Source organism: Tupaia chinensis, unplaced genomic scaffold (assembly GCF_000334495.1).
Source record: "Tupaia chinensis unplaced genomic scaffold, TupChi_1.0 Scaffold143746_1, whole genome shotgun sequence".
NCBI lineage: Eukaryota > Metazoa > Chordata > Mammalia > Scandentia > Tupaiidae > Tupaia > Tupaia belangeri.
This window is the reverse complement of record NW_006203595.1, coordinates 148,902-170,765: the sequence shown is the minus strand read 5'-3', so window position 1 is coordinate 170,765 and position 21,864 is coordinate 148,902. Positions and strand designations below refer to the sequence as shown.

The following is a 21,864-nucleotide window of genomic DNA, read 5'->3' as shown; positions in this document are numbered from 1 at the left end:
CCTGGGGGATGATTTCTCGCTTTCTGTGTCTCTGTTTCTCTCGATCTCTTGGGCGAGTGCACATGACCTATAGCAAAAAATCTCTCTCTAATGAAAAAAGGTGTTGTAATTTCTTTATTTCTTCCTCCTTTCCTTCCTTCCCTTCTTTTTTTAACAAAAGAGAGCATGAGTGGGAGGAAGATAATTTTGACAGGGTCTCACCATGTTTCAATGCTTTTGTCCCAGTTTCCCAGTTATGTTGGACCACCCTGTCCAATCTGAGCTTCCCATGTTGCCTCAACCACCACATAGCAGTGTCCTCCCACTTATGCCACTGCTGCTGTATTCCTTTTCTTATTTTAAATATATATTCACTGTCGTGCCTAAAGTAAAATAAGAATATGTAACCAGGTATTTATAAAACCTTACATCAAACATTCCATTTAAGAATTAAATGGGGTAGGCACCAGCAGATGGTACAGTTGTCAAGGTGCTGGATTCCCATGTAGCTGACAACGGTTTGAGTCCTGGACCCAACAGCTTGAAACTCATGCTGGGCACATGTGCGTGCGTACCCAAAATCCCAAGAAGAGAATGGAGGAGGAGGGATTGTGCTGTTGTGGTGTGACTATCTCCCTGGGGGTGATTTCTCACTTTCTGTCTCTAAGGAGAGCACAAGAACACTAGTAGCAAGAATCTCTCTCTCTCTCTCTCAAAAAAAAAAAATGAAATTGGAGCCAGTAGGTGGTGTGGTGGTTAAAGTGCTAGATTCCCACCCGAATAACTGCAGTTTGAGTCCTGGACCTGGTGGCTTGAAAATCATGCTGGGCATATGGGCATGTGTGCTCCAAATCCCAAGAGGAAAATGGAGAAGACAGAACTGTGGTGTGGCCATCCTCTCTAGGGGTAGATTTCTCACTTCCTCTCTCTGTCTCTTTCTGTCTCTCTTCATTGAGCGCACAAACACAATGGCAAAAACCTAAAAAAAAGAATGAAATGAATCTCCTTTAAGACTGGGAATTAGATAAGGGATTCACTATTACTACCTTTGTTCAACATTTTACCAGAATTTCTTGTGAGTGAAGTATAACAAGAAAAGAAACAAAAATTATGAGAATAAATAAGGAAGAAACAAAACTGTGATTTGAGCAAAAATATGACTGTGTCTGTAAAAAATATAAATACGGAAATATTAGAATTAGCCAGTGAGTTTAGGAATTTTTTAAAAGAATTATTTTATTTAACTTTATTTATTTATCTATTTTAATTTTACCAGTGAGGGACAGAGTGAGAGAGAAAGAGGGAAAGTGAGAAAGCAAGCCACCAGGTCTGGGACTCAAACTGAGGTCGGCCATGTGGGAGTCCAATGCCTATGACCACCACACCATTTGGAGGCCTTAAGTTTAGGAAGTTTGATGGATACAGAAGTCAATTAATAAAAAACAGTTCTATCTTTATATAACAGCCATATTTAAAAATTAAAATTAAAATATTAATTATAATCCCATGAAAATATATAAGGTACTTAGCAATAAATGTAACAAAGGAGATCAAAGAAGTGGATTATAAAACATACACAAAAGTGAAAAAGACTGAGAATAGCCAAAGAACTCTTAAAAAGAACAAGGTGGGAAAAATTGTCCTATCAGAATCAAGATTTATTATAAGACCATGGTGGTTAAGGCAGTGGCATGGGGAAAGTGAATAGAGGGCTCGAGAACAAATTTAAATGCATGCAGACACACATTATATATGATCAAACTGACATTTTAAATCAATAAAAAGTATACTTCTCAAAAATAATTACAAAACAATTAGGTTTCCATATGGTAAAGTAGTAAATTGAACCTCTACCAGATGAATTAAAAGCATAAATCAGCTCTGGTTGGATTAAAAACATAAATATTGGCCCAGCCTCTGTGGTGCAAGTGCCTTGCAAGGCTGGAAGCCATATGGCCAACTGCAGGTATGGATTCCCGGCTCAGTCTGATAACATGCCAGATACATGCATGGCTGCCCAGGGTCCTGAGGTGTTGGAGGATTGAGGAAATGAGATCGTAGTGTGACCCTGTCAGGGATGCTTCTCGCTCTTTTTTCCTCTCTCATGTCCATGTGCATGCACTCCCTATCGTTAAAAATAAAACATAAATGTGAAGGGTAAAAATATGAAATTTTAAATAAAATATAAAAGAATATCTTACTTTTTGAATAGTGATATATTTCTAAAACAAGACATAAAATGTGTAAATCATAAAGAAAAAATTAAAATTAAAATTAAGAATTTCTGTTTATCAGAAATTTCTGGTAAGTGAAAAGACAACCCATAAACAAAACCAGTAAAGAATCAATATCAGATTAAAAATAAAACTCTGAGAATTGAAAAACAAAAGAAAAAACAAACCTATATAGAAAGGCTAAAAACTAGAATAGGCACTTCTCAAAAGAAAAAATTCAAATGGTTAATAATTGAATTAAAAGATGCCCAATCTCATTAGTAATCAGGAAAATTCAATTTAAAATCATAAAAAAGAAATATTTTGCCCCCTCTAGAATCATAAAAATAAAAAGTCTGTAAAAATGTGAAGTGTTGATAAACATGAGAAAGAAGTAGAACTCACATCCACAGCTCACTAGATTATACAGCTCACTAGATTATAGTTTATGTGTGAATAGCGTCTGACATTTCATAGTAAAGTTGAACATGTACAAATCTTGGGACCCAGAAATTCCTCTCTTGGCTATATATCTTAGAGAAACTAGCATATGTATGTCATTTCATGTACATGGTTCTATCATCATAGCCATCAACACTTAAATGAATAAATATACTTAGGTATATTAATGCAATGTCATATTATATAGCAGTGTAAATGAAGTGAAACTACCAGAACCAATGTTTATGAATTTCAAAAACCTGATCATGGGGTGAACTCCAGGACACAGAGATAATGTGCTGGGTCAGGGATTCACACACACACACACACACACCTTTTCTCCCTATCATTATTCCATTTCAATCTCTCTTTTTTAATGAGGCAGTTCTTTTTTTTTTTCTTTTGAGGTGATGGATATGCTAATTACTCTGATATTTGTTCACAGATTTTTTTTTTTTTTACTTTTTAGAGAAAGATTTTTATAGGGTATGTGTGCTCATTGGAGAGACAGAGAGACAGAAAGTGAGAAATCACCCCCAAGAAAGGATGGTCACACCACAATCCCTTCTCCTCTTGAGATCTTGGGCACAAATACACATGTGCCCAGTGTGAGTTTTAAGCCACCAGGTCTGGAACTCGACCATGGTCAACTCTGTGGGGGTCCAGCAATGTAACCATTATGCCATTTGTTGGTTCCTAATTACTCTGAATTTATCATTAGTCTTCCATTTCTGAGCCACAACTGAGCCTAGGGCTCCCTAAGTCCTTTCTCACTTTTCTAGAACTTCATACATTTTTTTTTCTGGGGTTCTTTTTTCTTGTTTTTCCTTTGGGTCCCCTAGGACTCCCCAGGTGCTCCAGGAAAAAAGGTATAGAATTTCTCAGGAGAAATGTTTGTTTTGCAGTTAGCAAAAGGCCAAGTGCTTATTTTGTCAGGTTATCCCATAGTAAGTATAATTGTTCAAATTTATGAAAAGTACAATGTAATTTTTAATGAATACAATGACTAATAATTAAATTAGAGCAATTAATATACCCATCAACTCAACCAGTTGTCATAACTTTGTGTTGTGTCATGACATACTTTTAATAGTCGGTGCCCCATATTTACTTATTTTTGCACTATCATGGAAAAACTCTAGTTTAGGAGACAGGGAATGTGAAAAAATACTTTCAGTTTTGCATTAACTAATTGACTTTGACCAACTTATTTACCCTCTCTAGACTTCAAGGTCAGTGTGTATATGTGTGTGTGTGTGTGTGTGTACATGCTTTGGAGGGGGAGCAGGGAAAGAATAAAGTGACTCAATTAGATACAAATATAACGGTGTTGTTTCTAGCTCTAAAACCCACTGTAGTTTTTTACCTCTTTCTTATTTTTGGTTGGCAGAGTTTATCACCCATGCTGGTGACTCACACTTCACTTTCTAGCTTTGAACTTCCACCTCCCACCAATCCTAGCTGGCAAGCTCAGACTTCTTGCTATTCCTGATGTATACTCCTTTGCATTACATTTTTTAAATAAAAAGGAAAGTATTCAGAAGATATTTTTACTTCTCCTTCCTCCTTGGGCTTGTACCCTAACTTTCTTTTCCATTCAGAGCGGAAGAAATAATAGCCAAGGTGGGAAATGGGATTCCTTATTTGTAGATGTCACTGTATTTCATCATTTGCTTTGCCTACAATTGATGATGGGCTGACACAGAGTTCTTTGCCCCTGTGTTCTTCTCTAATCCTAAAATATTTCTGAATCCACTAAAAAAGCTCTCTCCTCTGGCTTCCAAATTTTTAAGATATCTGTGGCTTTCAACTTGGTTTTTCTGCTGGAGTCAAGAGTCTCTGACAGGTTCTTAACTCTGGAAAGAGTATCTGATCCAAGTAGGCAGGAAGAAATTGATTGGTGAAGCCAGCTTGATAACAACTCAACTCTATAGCCAACATGTATTGAGCTCTTATTATGTACCAAGCATTGCATTAGTCAGTTTACATGATTATCCCATGTAGGCTTCACAGCACTGCTGTGAAGTAGATACTTATTATCCTCATTTCACAGGTAAAAAATTTGAGGTTCAGAGAAGTTAAATCACATGTCTAAGATTACAGAGCTAGTTATTGGTAGTGCTAGATTAAATCACATGTCTAAGATTACAGAGCTAGTAAATGGTAGTGCTACTATTTGAGCCCATGGAGTTTAACCCCAATATCATCCTTCTAATCACTATACTATACTAGCTAGAAGTACGTGAGTGGTCCAGATCTAGTAAACCAGAATGAGCCATATTCTAGGCTGAAGGCCCTTTATCTATGGGTTGATGTGGGCTGACCCATTCAAGGATCTGTACTAGGGGCATCCCAGTTCCCTGGAGGCCTGTGAATTACAGGTTAACACCTCCAATATTGGAAAAGAGCCCAGATGATTGATCTGTAAGGTAATGTGCAGTGCATTCCAAATTTCCCCATTAGCCAATGCTGAGACAGAGCTTGGGGTTGGCAAAAGCAGTCCTTAAGAGCACAAACAAGTCTGAGTCCACAATAGGTTAATTTGAAAGACTCACAATCTACCAACAGGAAAATGTGTGTCAGGGTATAATTAAAAAGGCAGGCCCATCTGGAATGGTTTAGTCCTTTTCAGATGAGTATTATTATAGATGCTAAATATATATTCTTTGTTTCTTTAGAAGTCTGTTTATTCACTTATTGACATCTTTTAGGTGCAATAATTTGAATGTTCTAGTCTAGGAATTGGCAAGTTCTGTAAAAAAAGAATCTAGTGTATATTTTAGGCTTTACAAGCCATATGGTCTTTGTCCCAACTACTCAGCTCTACCATTGTAGCATGAAAACAGCCATAAACAACATAGAAATGAGTAGGAGTGGCTAAGTTCCAATATCACTTTATTTATGGCCACTGGTGTTTGAATTTCATATCATTTTCACATATTACAAGATATTATTATTCTTTTTACTTTTTTCAACCATTTAAAAACATAATTTTTTTAGGAGAGGTTTTTTCTAATAGGGTGTGTGAATTCTCCAGAGAGACAGAGAGAGACAGAGAGACAAAAAGCAAGAAATCATCCCCCAGAAGGGATGGTCATGCTGCAATCCCTTCTCCTTTGTTCCCCTCTAGGGACTTTGGGCACAGACACACATGTACCTAGTGTGAGTTTTAAGCCACCAGGTCTGGGACTTGAACCGTAGTCAACTACATGGGAGTCCAGCAACGTAACCATTACGCTGTCTGCTTGTATCCCTCCCCCCAAAAAAAAACACAGAAAGAAAAAAAATATATATATATAAAACATTCTTAGTTTGCGAACAATGCAGAACAGTTGGTAAACCAGATTTGGCACATGGGTCCTAGTCTGCTGACCTGATCATTAGCATTTAGTTCACATCCCAAAGTACTAACTCACTTAGAAAGCAAGTTAGACACTGGCAGGATTGTACTAATTTAAAATGAAAACACATAAACACAAAATAGCCCAAATGGTGACACTATTTCCTATCCCTTATCTACTTTTTCTCATGCACGCTTTCTATTATATTTTATTCCTATGTTTGTTTATTCTTCTGTAGGCTGCTTGGCTGGGGCTGAATATTTTCCTGTTTGTATATGCCTTCCTGAGATATGAGAGGGCCAACAAGTACTACTACAAAAGAGAAATCCTTGGAGTGAGTTTTTCAGTTATAATGTGGAGAATCTCTGTTTTTTTCTTCTCTATGAATCTGGCTCTTTTGTGACTCAGTGCCCTGATTTCCTCTAGGGCTAAGAATGACAGAAAAAATATAGGATTCCCAGTTAAGTTTGAATTTCAGATAAACCACAAACATTTTTTATATAAATATATTCCAAATATTGCTTGGAATATGGATATGCTAAAATATTCATTAAAAAATTACCAGAGTATATGTATGCTTGCAAGAGAGAGAAAGGAGAGAGAGAGAGAGAGAGCATTCCCAATGGAGTCACACTACAATCCCTTTTCCTCCATTTATCTATCTCATCAGGATTCAGGGCACACGTGCATATGCCCCTGGCATATTTTTCAAGCTGCTGTGGCTAGGACTCAAACCAGAGTTGGCCATGTGGGTTCCAGCTCCCTATACACAGTACTTAACTACTGCAATATGGGACCAGCCCTTAAAGTATTTATTTTTTAAATATAAAGTTCAAATTTAATTGAGTGTCATATGTTTTCCTTTACTAAGTCTAACAACATACAATAAAGAAAACTGTTAAGGCAGTAGTTTTCAAACTGTTTTCTAGAAACTCAAGTGCTCCTATAGAGTTTAAGGGGAAGGCTAATAACTCGGGAGTCCCCCTGCCACTGCTCTCAGCCAGAACTGCCTTTATGTCTTAGGAACACCTGTTCATGATTTTAAGAAAAAAAAATGGTTTAAAAGAAAAGAAAAAACAGAAGACAACCTGAAAACCATTGCTGTGGAATAATGTAACAGAAAAATACCTTTATAAAACAGAATAGATACTAGGGCCAGCAAATGGTATGGTAATTAAAGGCGCCAGATTTCCACATGGTCAACTGTGGTTCAAGTCCTAGACCTGGTGGCTTGCTTTCTCACTTTCCTTTTCTCTCTTTCTCTGATCAAAGTAAAAAGTAATAACAAATGAAAATAAAGAAATTATTATTAAAAAAAAAGCCAGAATAGATACTTAGGTCTAGGAAATGGGTGGTTCTGTCGAACTCGAGGTCTGCAGAAAGGTGGGTTCAGGTCAGTGTAATGGAATGGAGAAGGCTGGAGAAGTGGTCGATCAAGAACAGAAGAGGAGGGTGGGGGCAGGTAGGGCACCTGAGTGTGACCAGGAGGGAGCATGGAGGTGAGGATGGTTTTCTAATAGGCTGATGAACCTAGACACTACTTGGTTAGAAGGCCAAATTTGGCTGCTGTCTCTAGTCTATTATGCAATAATAAGGAATTGGTTAAATCACTATCCACTTTCATCTTGACAGTGCCTTTTTTTAATAGCTTTCCACTCAATATACATGTTTAAAGACAGCTTGTCCTTTAAAAAATCTTTTTCTCCCCATAATCAAAGGATCCATGTTGACATCACAACTAATTTAAATGTTCTGTTCATGGCTTATTTTGCCCTGCTGTTTTCCATTTTAAATGTTTGTCCTTGATCCTCTTTTAGAAACTATAACTCCAAAGGTAGTGTTAATTTGTTTTAAAAATAGATTTTTATTAAGAGAATGATGCAATAAATGTGACTAGTTATTAAGAGCTTGATTACTTCATGACCAAAAGCCAGCAGTAGAAAAATGAATCATGCTGATATCCTGTGGATGTTTCATTTTTTAAAGCCCTATTTTCAAAAATAAATTAATGATAAATAATCTTGCTTTCAATGAGAGCAAACCATATAGAAGTGTATAAGTAAAATGTGAAAATTTACCTCTCATTTTACTTCCCAGAGAAAATAAGTGTTAATAGTTTGGGGACCAACAGATGGTGTAATGGTTATGTTGCTGGACTCCCATGTAGTCGACCATGGTTCGAGTCCTGTACCTGGCGACTTAAACTCACACCAGACACATGTGCATATGTGCTCAAGATCCCAAGAGGAGAACAGAAGAGAAGGGATTATGGTGTGGCCATCCCCCCTAGGGGGATGATTTCTCGCTTTATGTCTCTCTCTTTGTCTTTCTGGCAAGCACACATGCCCTATAGCAAAAACCTCTCTTCAAATAAAAAAGTTTGCGTGTGTGTATATAGATATACTGAAATATGCTCACAAATGGATCAGACACATAGATTTTGTTTTGTTTTTGAGGTAGACACTCTTGTTCACTCACTTTCTAATTTCCATACAGTAAAATTCTCACCTTTTTGTTCTTTCTCTCTCTCTCTCCACACACACACACACACACACACACACACACACACACACACATAACCCCCACAACCACACACACACACACCCTTTTTGTTTTAACAAAAAAAAAAAAAAAGGAAAGAAATCACAATTATAGGTATTGGCTAGAAATGGCCTCTTCCACTTAATGTATCTCAGATATTTTTTCACATGAGTACATTATCAGTGGTGTGCGGGAACCAGCTCATGGCAGCTTGCTGTAGCCAGTATGTGCATATCTTCCTGACTCTGCACTCAAGGGTATTCAATGATATCAAGTGGCTATCTTGAATCTGTCCCTGATGGGAGTATTTACATGATCAAAACTGGCAAATGCTGGAAATCAGGGATCCCTGCTCCCTCTTCCTATGGTAGTTGTTAAAACATTTACCTCCACTACACCACTGCATAGAGCTCTTTATAAAAATGTTACCTGTTTTTGTACTTTTAAAATATACATTTAATTGCTGTACATCTTTATAGTGTACAAAATAAACTTTTTCTAGCATAAATGAAGTATGTCTCAATCAAGTCAAAGGCATTACCATATACATTATCATCAAAAGACTTTTAAAAATATATAAGAGAGAAAGAGAGAGAGAGATAAGCACCCTCAACAGGGTGTCATGCAGAGATGCATCCTCCTCCTCCTTCTCAGCCAGTTGAGATTATGGGTGCCGTGCTTAGAGTGTACAGGTCAACCTGGGAACTGAACCCATAGTCGTCCATATGGCTCCAGTGATGCTTGAGCAACATGTTACCACTCTGCCACCCAGCCAGCCTTTGCTGTCAACCTTTTAGGAGAACAGTTCATTGCATTGATATGCCATAATTTATTTAATCATTCCATAGAGTATTTTCATGCTTGCATTGGGAAAATACAGAGAGAAATTTGATTCACTGTGAAGCAGAACAAATAAGTAGCAGAGGAAGGAATTGAAACCTATAGTCAATGAAGCATTCATGACAGCAGCAGTTCAATTATAACATCAGTGACTGTTGATATGGAGAAATAAATATACATTGGGATATTTCAGTGTGCTGCAATGAGGATTAAAAAGGGTTTCTCTACAAAGAATTCATCCCATACAGATAGCCACCACAGAATATAGAGCTGCAAAATTATAGTCCTATATTTTCAATGTAATTGCCAATTTTAGCTTTCAGGAACTTCTGTGAGTCAGATAAGCAAACCGTGGGAACCGACGTGGAAATATAGGCTCTCTGAGATGAGCAGAGAAAATTTACTCAGAAATGGAACAGGCTGTCTCTACCAAAAACAGTCAGAGTATGACTCAGCACAGGGAGAAAACACAGATTATGTGGAAGAGCCAGAAATGGCAAACAGTAGGGCAGCTCACGTTCAGTGCACTGCCTGACATTGTGAGCCATTATGGACGCCAGGCAGATCTTGACCTGGCTTATTAAATCCTGTCACATTGTCATGGGTTTCAGTTGTATGGAAAATAGTTTTTGTGCCTTTAAGAGTGAGAAATTTTTAGCCCTAACCCAGACTCTTCCTTTCAGCAAGTCTTTGACAGGCATACATTTAAGGCAAGCCAATCAGCTGAAGTGTGACAAAAATTGCCTGGCTACCATTGCCACCTCCGCTACTCTTAGGAGATTGTCACACTTTACAGCCTGCCATTCCAAGTACGTGAAGCAGGCACAGAACCCAGTTGTACAGAGTTGAAGAGACAAGTCAGACTTAGCTGCCATAGACTTGAGCATATTCTTTCCAGACATTACCTAGTCAGGCCTCTTTCTGGACTAAATACTTCTTTGATGCACTCCTTATCTCCATTTCTAGAGCTTCCATGGCTGGATCAGGTTGCTCTGGTTCCATGCTACCTGGCCACCCAAAGAAATCAGTTTGAAATTCTGTTCTCGGGCTGGCCCTGTAGTGTGGTGATTAAGCCCTGTGCATAGGGAACCATATCCCACATGGCCAACCACAGTTCAAATCCCAGCCACGGCTTGTAAAACACACCCAGGTGCATGTGCATGTATGCCCCAAATCCTAATAGGATGGAGGAATTGAGGAAAAAGGACTACTGTGTAACCACACCCCACTGGGGGTTTTCTCTCTAGTGAACACACATGCCCTTTGGCAATTAAAAACAAAAAAGAAATTTTGCTCTCAGTTAACCCTTGTCAAACCTTTACCTAAACTTGAACATTTTGTTTCAAGAGCTATGCTAGTCTTGCCAAAGCTTTATTTAGCTTTTAAAGACATCTTAAATATAAGTGGTTACTTTAACATTTTTTTATTATACAACTATTTACATGTTTATAATTACCACATTAGAAAATACAGATAATACTATAGTCACCATCTTTGATTGTACCTCTAAATATGAGTTTTATTTAAAATGCAAGTAAGTGTCTATGATCTTCAAGACCGTTTTACAAATGACAAATAATGAAACCATCTTTGAGTGTAGTAAATAAAAATGCTCATCACAAAATATTACATCTGTAGCATGCATTTACTAACATAAAATAATTAAATCCTGTCCTCTTTTGTATAATCAAACATTTCTAAAACACTGAATGTCATGGGAATTTTTCAGTTCAATAGTATTTTTTAAAGAATTATTTGATTTAACTTTATTTATGTACTAATTTATTTTAATTTGACCAGAAAGGGACAGAGTAAGAGAGAGAGGGAAAGTGAGAAAGCAAGCTGCCAGGTCCGAGCTTTGAACTGCGATCAGTCATGTGAGAGTCCAGCACCCCTAACCACCATGCCACTTGCTGTCCCCTCAACATTAATTTTAACACATATCCTGTCTTTTGCAAATAGAGATCCTCTCCTGATTATGCTAGCTACTGAGAGAGAGGGCAAGAAGCTGTAGCACTATCCATTTGCAAGTCTCAGACAAGTGGGCTGGCCAGTGCTCACTTGCTATATGTTAAGATAAAACAACTGAATATCTGTTTTCTCCTCTCTTCTAGTCGACATTGGCCTGGGGTTGAGCCTCTGCTCTCTTTTCTCTGCTTGAATTATAACGGCATGCTGATCCTGATTCCTGTGTGTCACAATCTGCTGTCCTTCCTGAGGGGCACTGCTCAGTGAGTTCCAGCCACCCCTAATCAAAGAAAAAGATCCCAGACTCCTCAGTAGAACAAAGAATGGAGGCCCTGATTCTCCTTTGGTAGCTAAGGGGGATGGGAGGAAAAGTGGGTGGGTATTAGCATGCTATGTATAAGACATGTTGGTTATGAGTTAATGAATTTCATAAGCCTAGCTGGGGACTCTTGACTATAATCACTTTGCATTTGCAGTTTTGCTGCTGAACACTGAGAAAGCAATTGGATCATAGCCTCACCTTCCATAAGTTGGTGGTATATATGATCTGCTTACACACAGGTAACTCAGGCTAACTATGAAACTATAGTCTCCAGGGCAGAGTCTGGCTTCATTCATCCATGTATATAATCATTCAATAAATATTTATTGAGCATCTGGCATTATTTGTCAGGCACTGTTCTAGGACTATTATCTTTCTCTATCTCTTTTTTGCCAGGGTGTGTGTGCACTCACCAGAGACAGACAAGGTGAGAGGGGCAAGAAAAGGCCAGCAGACTATGTGGTGGTTAAGGCAGCTGGATCCCACATGGCCAACTGTGTGGTTTGAGTCCTAGACACAACAGCTTGAAAAACATTCCAGGTGTGTGTGCATGCATGCCTAAAATCCCAAGAAGAAAATGGGAAAGGGATTGCAGTGTGACTGTCCCCTATGGGGAGATGCTTTTGCACTCTCCCCTCCCCCTGTCTTTCTCTCCAACAAGCACACATGCCCTTTATCAAATTAAAAAACAAGAGCAGAAAAGAAAGAAGAAAGGACTCCCCATGGGGCCTGGTCACACAGCAATCCCTTCTCCATTTCTTCTTCCTTTCAGGATTTTGGGCATGCTTGCACATGCACATGACATTTCTCAAACTGCTGGGCCTAGGAATTGAATCACACAGTTGGTCCTGTGGGGTCCAGCTGTCTTAACCACCAGGCCACAGAGTCAGCTCTCTAGAACTCTTTTCATGAAGCTTACATTTTATTTTTTTGGGAACTGAGTATCTTGGCTCTCTCTGTAGTTGAGGTTTTATTGGGCTCCTTCTGTGGGCTCAGCATTCTGCTCGTCCTTATATGGAGAATTCCCCTATTCTGAGGGGGCATGCCTGCCACGATGCTCTTGAGACAGGTCTTACATTCTTTCCATCTAGCTATTCACATCATTGCACACCCGTTTAACTTTGACTGCTACCGCAGAAGCCAACAGGCCAGATGGATCCCTTATTTCCATTCTCTCCAGCCTATCTCATAAGGAGAAAGAGGGAGGTTCTTGGCTAAATCCTATCCAACCCCCAAACCTGGTGAGTCAACTCAATGGCAAGGCATCTGGGATCTGCTCATGAGCAAGATGGGCATGGTATCCTTGGTGGATGTTGTGTCAGGCTGACATTTCTCCTTTCACAGACAGTGGAATATGTGACATTCACTAGCATTGCAGTTTTACTGGAGTGATCATCACAGTCGCCCTGATTCTGATGGTAACTTCAGCTATGGAGTTTATCTGGAAGAATTATTTTGAGGTCTTTTGGTATACTCATCATGTTTTCATCATCTATATCCTTGGCTTAGGGATTCATGGCATTTGGTAATGTACTTAAGTCCTCATTCTCATGCCCCAGCCCCTGACCTTGCATAATACTTTGCCCCAAATTGTCCTTTTTTTTGGTCTGTTTCAGTGGATTAGTCTGGGGTCAGAGGAGAGCATGAATGAGAGTGATCCTCACAACTGTGCAGAGTTTTTTGAAAAGTGAGATGGTCATGATTCCCACTTTAGGAAACAGGCTTCCCCAATTTGAAGGGCACCCCCCTGAGTTAAGAATATTATGGGCAAGGATAGACTTTTGTTAGGAGCTGTTAACTATTACCATTGTTATTATTACTTTTACTATTATTATCAGTATTATTAACTCAGCACTGTGCTGGGTCCCACAAAGGATATTCACAAAGTTTCTACCTTCAAGGGATTTCCAGTATTGTTGGCCACAGGTAATTAACAGAGGATTTTTGAAGAGAAAGGACTAATGGCTTTTGCATATTGTGAGATCCTCTGCAAAGATGATAAAAACAACCCATTTATTTATTTATTGTCATTCTTTTTTTCCTTTTTTTAAGGTTTTTTTTGCCTTAGGGCATGTGTACTCACTGGGGAGAGAGACAGACACAGTGAGAGAGAAAGTGAGAAATCACTCTCCCGGGGATGGCCATGATGTAATCCCTCTTCCTCCATTCTCCTCTTGGGATTTTCAGCATGCATACTCACACGCCCAGTGTGATTTTCAAGCTATCGGGTCTGGGACCACATGAGAGTCCATCGATGTAACTGCTACACCATCTGCTGGTCCTTTATTTCTCATTATTTTCAAGCTGCCCACTCCAGGACTCAAACCATGGTCAGCCATGTGGGAATCCAGAGCCTTTAATCACTACACCACCTGCTGGCCCCAATAGCCCAATTATTAATAATGTTTACCATGTACCAACCTTGAGACTTAATATAGATGATATCATTTATATATAGCAATAACTTATGAGGTAAGTAGGTATTTTGTACCCATTTTGAGACAAAAGGACAAGGATACCAAGAGATTAAGTAAACTGTCAAACTCTCACTATGAGTAGGGGAGCTCGAATTCAAGTCTTTTGAATTCCAAAGTCGGTGCTCTTGACTGCACAAAAGTCAGCTGTGAAATCTCGACTTCTGTGTGTGTGTGTGTGTGTGTATGTGTGTGTGTGTGTGTGAGAGAGAGAGAGAGAGAGAGAGAGAGGGAGAGAGAGAGAGCATTCTTGACGAACTTTCTTTGGTGTTTTAATAACATGCTTAGAACTTATTGTTAGCCAGTAGATGACTAATAAACCAGATTGGTGGTTCATTAATGGTAACGCAATGCTTAGCAATGCTGAAGCCATATGGAAATGTTCTGGGTTCACACCTTGATATTTCCATGTGAATGCCAGGCATGTATGCCCGTGCCAGTAATCCTGGCTGGCTGAGGCTCGGGGTAGATCCCAGCATGAGGGCCCTGTTGGAGGTGCACCTCTCTTAAAAAAAAAAAAAAAAAAAAAGAACAGAAATATAAAGAGGACCAGCAGGTGATGTGGAGTTTAAGGTACTGAATCCCACGTGGAAAGCTTTGTACTTTGAGTCCCAGACCCGGCAGTTTAAGAATCATCCAGGGCACATGTGTGTGCATGTGCCCAAAATCCCAATAGGAGAGTGGAGGAGAAGGGATTACAACATGGGCATCCCCCTTGGGGGTGATTTCTCACTTTCCCTCTCTCTATCTCTCTCTGCCAAGTGAACATACCTTTTAACAAAAACAACAAAAAAAGTAAAACTTTTTTTTTGAAAAAATGGCTTAGTTCGGGACCAGCAGGTGGCATGATGGTTAAGGCGCTGGACACTTCCACATGGCTAATCACGGTTTCAGTCCCAGACCTGGTGGCTTGCTTTCTTGCTTTCTCTCTCTCTCTCTCTCTGTCTCTCTCTGGTCAAATTAAACTAAAATTAATGAATAAATAAAGTTAAATTAAAAAATGGCTTAGTTCTAGTGAACACTAAGTGTGTCCCAGGGTTGTTATGAATATTATGGTTTACCTTTGCTAGCTCATTGAATAGGTTATATTTAGCAATAAATGAAAATAGAATGTTGACTTGTGATGCCACAAAGTACTCTGAGAATGATGAAAGTCTTTACATTAGATGCAGGATTAGTAGCAATAGCTTAGTTTTCATCTAGAAAGGGAAAATATCTCAAACAAAAAGTTCTCTAAGGGGGGCAGGCAGGTGGTGTGGTGGTTAAGGGCGCTGTACTCCCACATGGCCAACCACAGTTTGAGTCCCAGACTAGGTGGCTTGCCTTCTCACTTTCTCTCTTTCTCCCTCTGTCCCTCTCTGGTCAAATTAAAATAAATAAATAAATAAATAAATAAATAAATAAATACACAAATAAAAAGTTAAATAAATTAATTACTTTAAAAAAAAGTTCCCTAAGTTTGGCATTTCAATTAATTGGAGAAAAGATAGATTAATATTCATTTTAGGACAATAGATTGTCATCTGATAGGAAAAGCTATATCTTTATTCACATCTTGCACAAAAATAAATATGAATCAATGATGCGTGGAAAGAGGATTTAAATGTTAAAAAACAATCATAAAAACATCCCAAGACCACATAAGAATATGTTTCTAACACTGTAGTGGGTAAAGACATTTCTAAGTAAGATAGATGATGTCAAAGCCAAAAATGTAAAGATAACAAGTTTGCATGACAAAATAAGTTAAGGAAAAAGAAAACCCATCATAAATAAAGACAGATAACAAATTGTTAAGTAGAAAAAGTATTTACAATTCCTAGACCATGGGCTAATTTTCTAATATTTAATAACTCCTAGAAATCAATGAGAAAAAAACTAACCATCTGATAAAAAAATATGTGAAGGGGGGCAGCAGGTGGGTGTGGCAGTGAAGGGTGCTGGACTCCCACGTGTCTGACCGTGGTTTGAGTCCTGGACCTGGCGGCTTGCTTTCTCACTTCCTCTTGCTCTCTCTCTCTCACTCTGTCCCTCTCTGGTCAAAATAAAATAAACAAATAAAGTTAAATAAAATAATTCTTTAAAAAAAGAGATATGAAGTTATGAACAGAATAATCACATAGTATGTGTGTGTGTGTATGTATACAGCATTGCTTGATAGAACAAAAGATTATAACAAGTGTCCATGGGACCAGCAGTTAGCGTAATGGCTATGTCACTGGACTCCCACGTAGTTGACCGCGGTTCGCATCCCAGACTTGGTGGCTTAAAACTCATACCGGATGCATGTGTGTGCATGCCCAAGATCCCGAGAAGAGAATGAAGAAGAAAGGATTGCGGCGTGGCCATCCCCCCTGGGGGGTGATTTCTCACTTTCTGTCTCTCTGTCTCTGTCTGTCTGGCGAGCGCACGTGCCCTATAGCAAAAATGTCTAAAAAGAAAAACCAATAAACAAAAAATACAGGTGCCCATGACTGGAGGACTAGTTAAATTAGGAGGCTGTCATATCACGGAATACTCTGTAGCCAGTGAAAGAGGCAGTTCTATAGGTTCTAATAGGCACTAGTCTCTAGGATGGGATGTTAAGTATGAAAAGGCAACACAGTGTGGACAGTCTGCTTTCATTTGCATTAAAAAGATCACGTAGGGAGCCAGCAGGTAGCATGTTGGTTAAGGTGCTGTGCTGAATTCCCACATTAATGATTGCAGTTCAAGTCCTGGACCTGGAGACTTGAAAATCACACTGGATGTATGTGCATGTGTGCCCAAAATCCCAGGAGAAAAACGGAGCAGAGTGGATTACAGTGTGGTCATCCCCCTCAGGTAGCAATTTCTTACTTTGCCTCTCACTGTCTCTCTCTGGCGGGTGCATGCACCCTATGACAAACAAACAAACAAACAAACACAACAACAACAACAACAACAACAACAGAAAACCCAAAAAAACCTTTAGAAAGAACTCTTGCTTGCAGTTCACTGCCACTGCCAGCCCTCCACCTTTAGTCATTAACCTGCCTGCCCCGACACCGTTTGAGTTTGCTTCCTTTGATCTCTGTGCTTCATTCATAGGTTCTCATGTGCCCATCCACAGTTTTGGAATTGCAGATGAATAAGTGTGGCTTCAGCATGGAAGTGGGGCAATATATCTTTGTTAATTGCCCCTTGATTTCTCTCCTGGAATGGCATCCCTTTACTCTGTCCCCTGCCCCAGAGGAAGACTTCTCCATTCATATCAAAGCAGTGGGGGGCTGGTCAGAAAGTCTCATAAGGGCTTTTAAACAGCATTCATCAATTCTCAGGTAGGTCCTTGAGTACAGCAGAGACTCAGGATGCAGACTGGTAGAAAAGAAAAAGTGAAAATAAAAATAAATTAAAAAATAATATTACTAAATAAATAAATAATTTTGAAGGCAAACAGAATGAAGTACAAGTTTATTGGGCTTGTCCTATACCTGGTCAGCCTGATAGTTAAGGAAGCTGAATCCCACATGGCTGAGCATGTGGTGTGAGTCCTGGATTCAGTAACTTGAAAAACATACCAGGTGTGTGTGTTCATGTCCCCCAAATCCTGACAGGATGGAGAAATGGAGAAGGGATGACCATGTGGCATGACCACGGCCCTTTGGGGGAGTGCTTTCTCCTTCTCCCTCTGTCTCTGTCTCTTTTGATCTTTCTCTCTCTTTGGTGAACATATTCATCCTTTGACAAATTTAAAACAAAAAGAAAAGAAAGCAATTCCTTATCGAACCTTACATCTGATACAATACAACATGACTCAAATAAATGTGCAGAGAGACCAGCAGGTGGTGTGGTGCTTAAGGTGCTAGACTCCCATGTGGCCAACAGTGGTTCAAGTTCCAGACTTGGTGTCTTGAAACTCACACCAGGCATGTGTGTGTGTGTGTTTGCCCCAAATCCCATGAGGACAATGGAGGAGAAGGGATTGCAGTGTGGCCATCCCTCCTACGGGGTGATTTTTTGCTTTCTGCCTCTCTCTCCAGTGAGTACATGGATCTTAGATAAATAAATAAATAAAACCTCTCAAAAATAAACAAATAAGGGGCCAACAGATGGTTTAATGGTTATGTTGCTGGACTCCCGTGTAGTCGATTGTGATTCAAATCCCGGACACAGGAGTTTAAACTCATGCTGGGTGCGCGTGCATGCATGCCCAAGATTCTGAGAAGAGAATGGAGGAGAAGGAATTGTGGCATGGCCATCTCCCCTGGGGGGTGATTTCTCACTTTCTGTCTCTCTGTCTCTCTCTGTTTTTCTAGGGAACACGTGCTCCCTATAGCAAAAAGCTCTCAAAAAATTAATAAATAAACACGCAGAAGTCAGCTGTGGAAAGTTATGTTTCTGGGAGGATATTTTAGGTTAGGGATGGAGATGAAATTTCAGTTGCCCATTGTCTTCTGTCTTCTGTCAGAATTGAAGTGGATGGCCCCTTAGGCACAGCCAGTGAGGATGTTTTTCCAGTATATAGTAGCTATGCTGGTTGGAGTAGGAATTGGGGTCACCTCCTTTGCTTCCATTTTGAAATGCATCTGGTACAAATTTCAGCATGCAAACCACAAGCTTAAAACAAGAAAAGGTGTATTACACATACCAGTTATGATTTGGCCTGGGCCTGACAGGTCTATTGCTTTCATGCCTTCTTTACAGTTCATAAAGAAGCAACTCTCCCTGGAGTTATGAGACTGATTGATCATTTCTGTCTGCCATGGAACCTGCTCTACAAACTTATCATAAGAGCAATATCTTCTTTTCAATTTAGAGTTTAAATTCACCCTGAACCAAAGATGATCTTGGAGGGCTCTTCTTGTAAGGGAAATTGTCAGAATTCTGGAGATTTATACTGCCTAAGGTTTGTTGCTCTGTGAAGGTCACCCTTAGAATAGATCAACAAGTATGGGAAAAAATACACACACACACACACACACACACACACATATATATATATATATAAAGAGAGAGAGAGAGAGACTTAAAAAGTTTGTGGGGGGACCAGCAGTTAGCATAATGGCTATGTTGCTAGACTCCCATGTAATCGACTGCGGTTCAAGTCCCAGACCGGATGACTTAAACTCACGCCAGGAGCATGTGCATGCATGCCCAGGATCTGGAGAGGAGAATGGAGGAGAAGGGATTGTGGCATGGCCATCCCCCCTGGGGGGGGTGATTTCTCACTTTCTCTCTCTGTGTCTCTCTCTGTCTTTCTAGCAAGTGCACACACCCTATAGCAAAAATCTCTCAAAAAAAAGTTTGTGGAAAAATAGAATTAAAGTATGAGTTTATTTCGGTGCCAAAATATTGAAATCCATGCATAGTTTTCTCATAATATGCATTTTACATGGACTTTTTGAACTCTGTGTGTGTGTGTGTGTGTGTGTATTCATTATAAAGGGCACTTTATAGAGCTATGTTCTCTCTTGCTGATTCCAGATCTATTTCTACTGGATCTTCAGGGAGACAGGTGCTTTTGCCTGTTTCAGTGAATTAATTACTTCTCTGGAACAGGAGATGGAGGAATTAGGCAAAACGAGTTTTCTAAACTTCCGTCTTTACCTCACCGGATGGGACAGCAACAATGTGAGTTTCAAACAGCACACTAATTCCCATGCTAAATGTAAGATGAATGTCAGGCAAAAGAAAGTGCATGCTAGTTAGAAATAACTATTTCATATGATTTTCTACCTGTCTTCACTCTCACACTCAAGTTTAAAAGTGGCCGAAGGAAGAGGCAGCTATCATGGCTTGCTTTTTCTAACTTTTTATTTCTCTGACTCCAGGCTGGTAATGAAGCATTGAGCTTTGACAATCCCACTGACATCCTGACAGGTTTGAAACAGCAAACCTCCTCAGGGAAACCAGTGTGGGAAAATGAGTATTCTACAATAGCTACTGCCTACCCCAGGTAAGTATATTCTCCTTTTGTTAGTTGAGTTTGCAGAGTCAGGATTTAGGGCAGGTATTACAGTATATTGAACACTATTGGGAAAAGATCTTTGGGGCAGAAACTATTTGTACCATGCTTAGTTTCTTGCTTGGAACTGAGAAAATTTTATCTGGGGTTTTACAAAATGGCACAGTCTTGTAATTGATGAGAATACATTTGCTGCCTCAGTGAGCCATCACTCAAACAGCGAGGCAAGGACACTCAATTTTAATCTATATTGTCAAACAAAACAGAGAACTGGAGCAATTCCAACGCAGTGTGTGTGTGTGTGTGTGTGTGTGTGTGTGTGTGTGTGTGGGTGGGTTTACTGGCCTCTATTTAATATAATGAGTGTTTGGAAACTATTTTCTAGTTCATTTATTACCTGAGCTCAGTCTTTCTGGAGGTTTTTGAGACATGTTAGAGAATTCAGGAAAACCTGGTGCTATGAGACCAGAGGTTTCAAGGGGAAGACAATGAAGCTGATCACGGTAGATAAATTCCTAGAACAAGTTGGCAGGTGAAGATGAATTCAATTCTATAAACATCATTTGTTACCTTCTATAAGCTCAGCACAAACTATTCTAGAAGCTTTTGAGACTGAAAAAGAAATAGGATATGGTTTTTGCCCTCAAGGAGAATATATTTGAATAAGAGACACATACCACCAACTGAAAGAAGAATGATGCACTCCATGAAACAGGTGCATGAACACTTGAGGAAAAGTCTATGACCACATAGAGTGATCAGGAAAGGCTTCCTGAAGGCAGTGGTGAGAACACATGGAGACTCAGATTCATATGATCCGGGGTCCTAATGTAGATTCTGACTCTTACCAATTCTGGGACCTTGAATGAGAAATCTCTGGTCTTCAGATTCTTCATCTGTAAAATGGGGGTTACATTAATAATTGCCTGTTCTACTCACTGGCTGAGTTGTTAAGATTAAGTGATATGGGGTCAGCAGGTCATGTGGTGGTTAAGGAGCTGTACTCCCACATGGTCGACCATGGTTGGAGTTCCGGACCTAGTCACTTAAAACTCATGCTGAGCATATGTGTGTGCATACCCAAAACCCCAAGAGGAGACTGGAGAGAGAATTGTGGTATGGTCATCCTCCCTGAGGAATGATTTGTCACTTTTTCTCTGTCTCTCTGGTGAGTACATGTGCCCTATAGCAAAAATCTCTTTCAAAAAAAAAAAAAAAGATTAAGCAACACACTATAAAAAAGATGTTTTAGAAATTGTAAAGCAGCTTAAAAGCAAGAGATTATATTAATTATTGGGTTGTTTGAGTTGAACATAATTGAAGAGGGGAGAGTGCATGAGATTGCCAAAAAACAGAGTATTTTTTTAGCGAGTTTTTGCTATAGGGCATGTGCACTCACTGGAGAGACAGATAGACAAAAAGTGAGAAAATAGGAAAATCTATAAAGATATAAAAGAGCAGTAATTATCTAGGATGGGGGGTGGGGTGGGGTGCTGCTAATGTGGATGTTTTATTTTTTAATATGATGAAAATATTCTGGAATTAGATAGTGGTGATGATTATGCAACTTTGTGACTGTACTATAAAGAAACAATTGGGAACCAGCAGTTAGCGTAATGGCTATGTCGCTGGACTCCCACGTAGTCGACCGTGGTTCGTGTCCCGGACCCGGTGGCTTAAAACTCACGCCGGGCGCGTGTGCGTGCGTGCCCAAGATCCCGGGAGGAGAATGGAGGAGAAGGGATTGCGGCGTGACCATCCCCCCTGGGGGGTGATTTCTCGCTTTCTGTCTCTATGTCTCTCTCTGTCTGTCTGGCGA

The 21,864-nt window shown here is 39.6% G+C and overlaps 1 protein-coding gene across 1 annotated transcript in view; it reads left to right on the top strand.

Moving 5' to 3' along the window:
- Positions 1–21,864, top strand: part of NOX1 (NADPH oxidase 1) — a 26,511-nt gene that overhangs the window by 481 nt on the left and 4,166 nt on the right. The window contains 14 exon segments of the mRNA XM_014582693.2: positions 6,213–6,308; positions 11,800–11,884; positions 12,737–12,794; positions 12,796–12,886; positions 12,990–13,020; positions 13,023–13,170; positions 13,262–13,275; positions 13,278–13,369; positions 13,371–13,412; positions 17,189–17,418; positions 18,549–18,591; positions 18,593–18,715; positions 19,565–19,711; positions 19,912–20,040. Coding sequence (XP_014438179.1) covers positions 6,213–6,308; positions 11,800–11,884; positions 12,737–12,794; positions 12,796–12,886; positions 12,990–13,020; positions 13,023–13,170; positions 13,262–13,275; positions 13,278–13,369; positions 13,371–13,412; positions 17,189–17,418; positions 18,549–18,591; positions 18,593–18,715; positions 19,565–19,711; positions 19,912–20,040 — 1,329 coding nt within the window.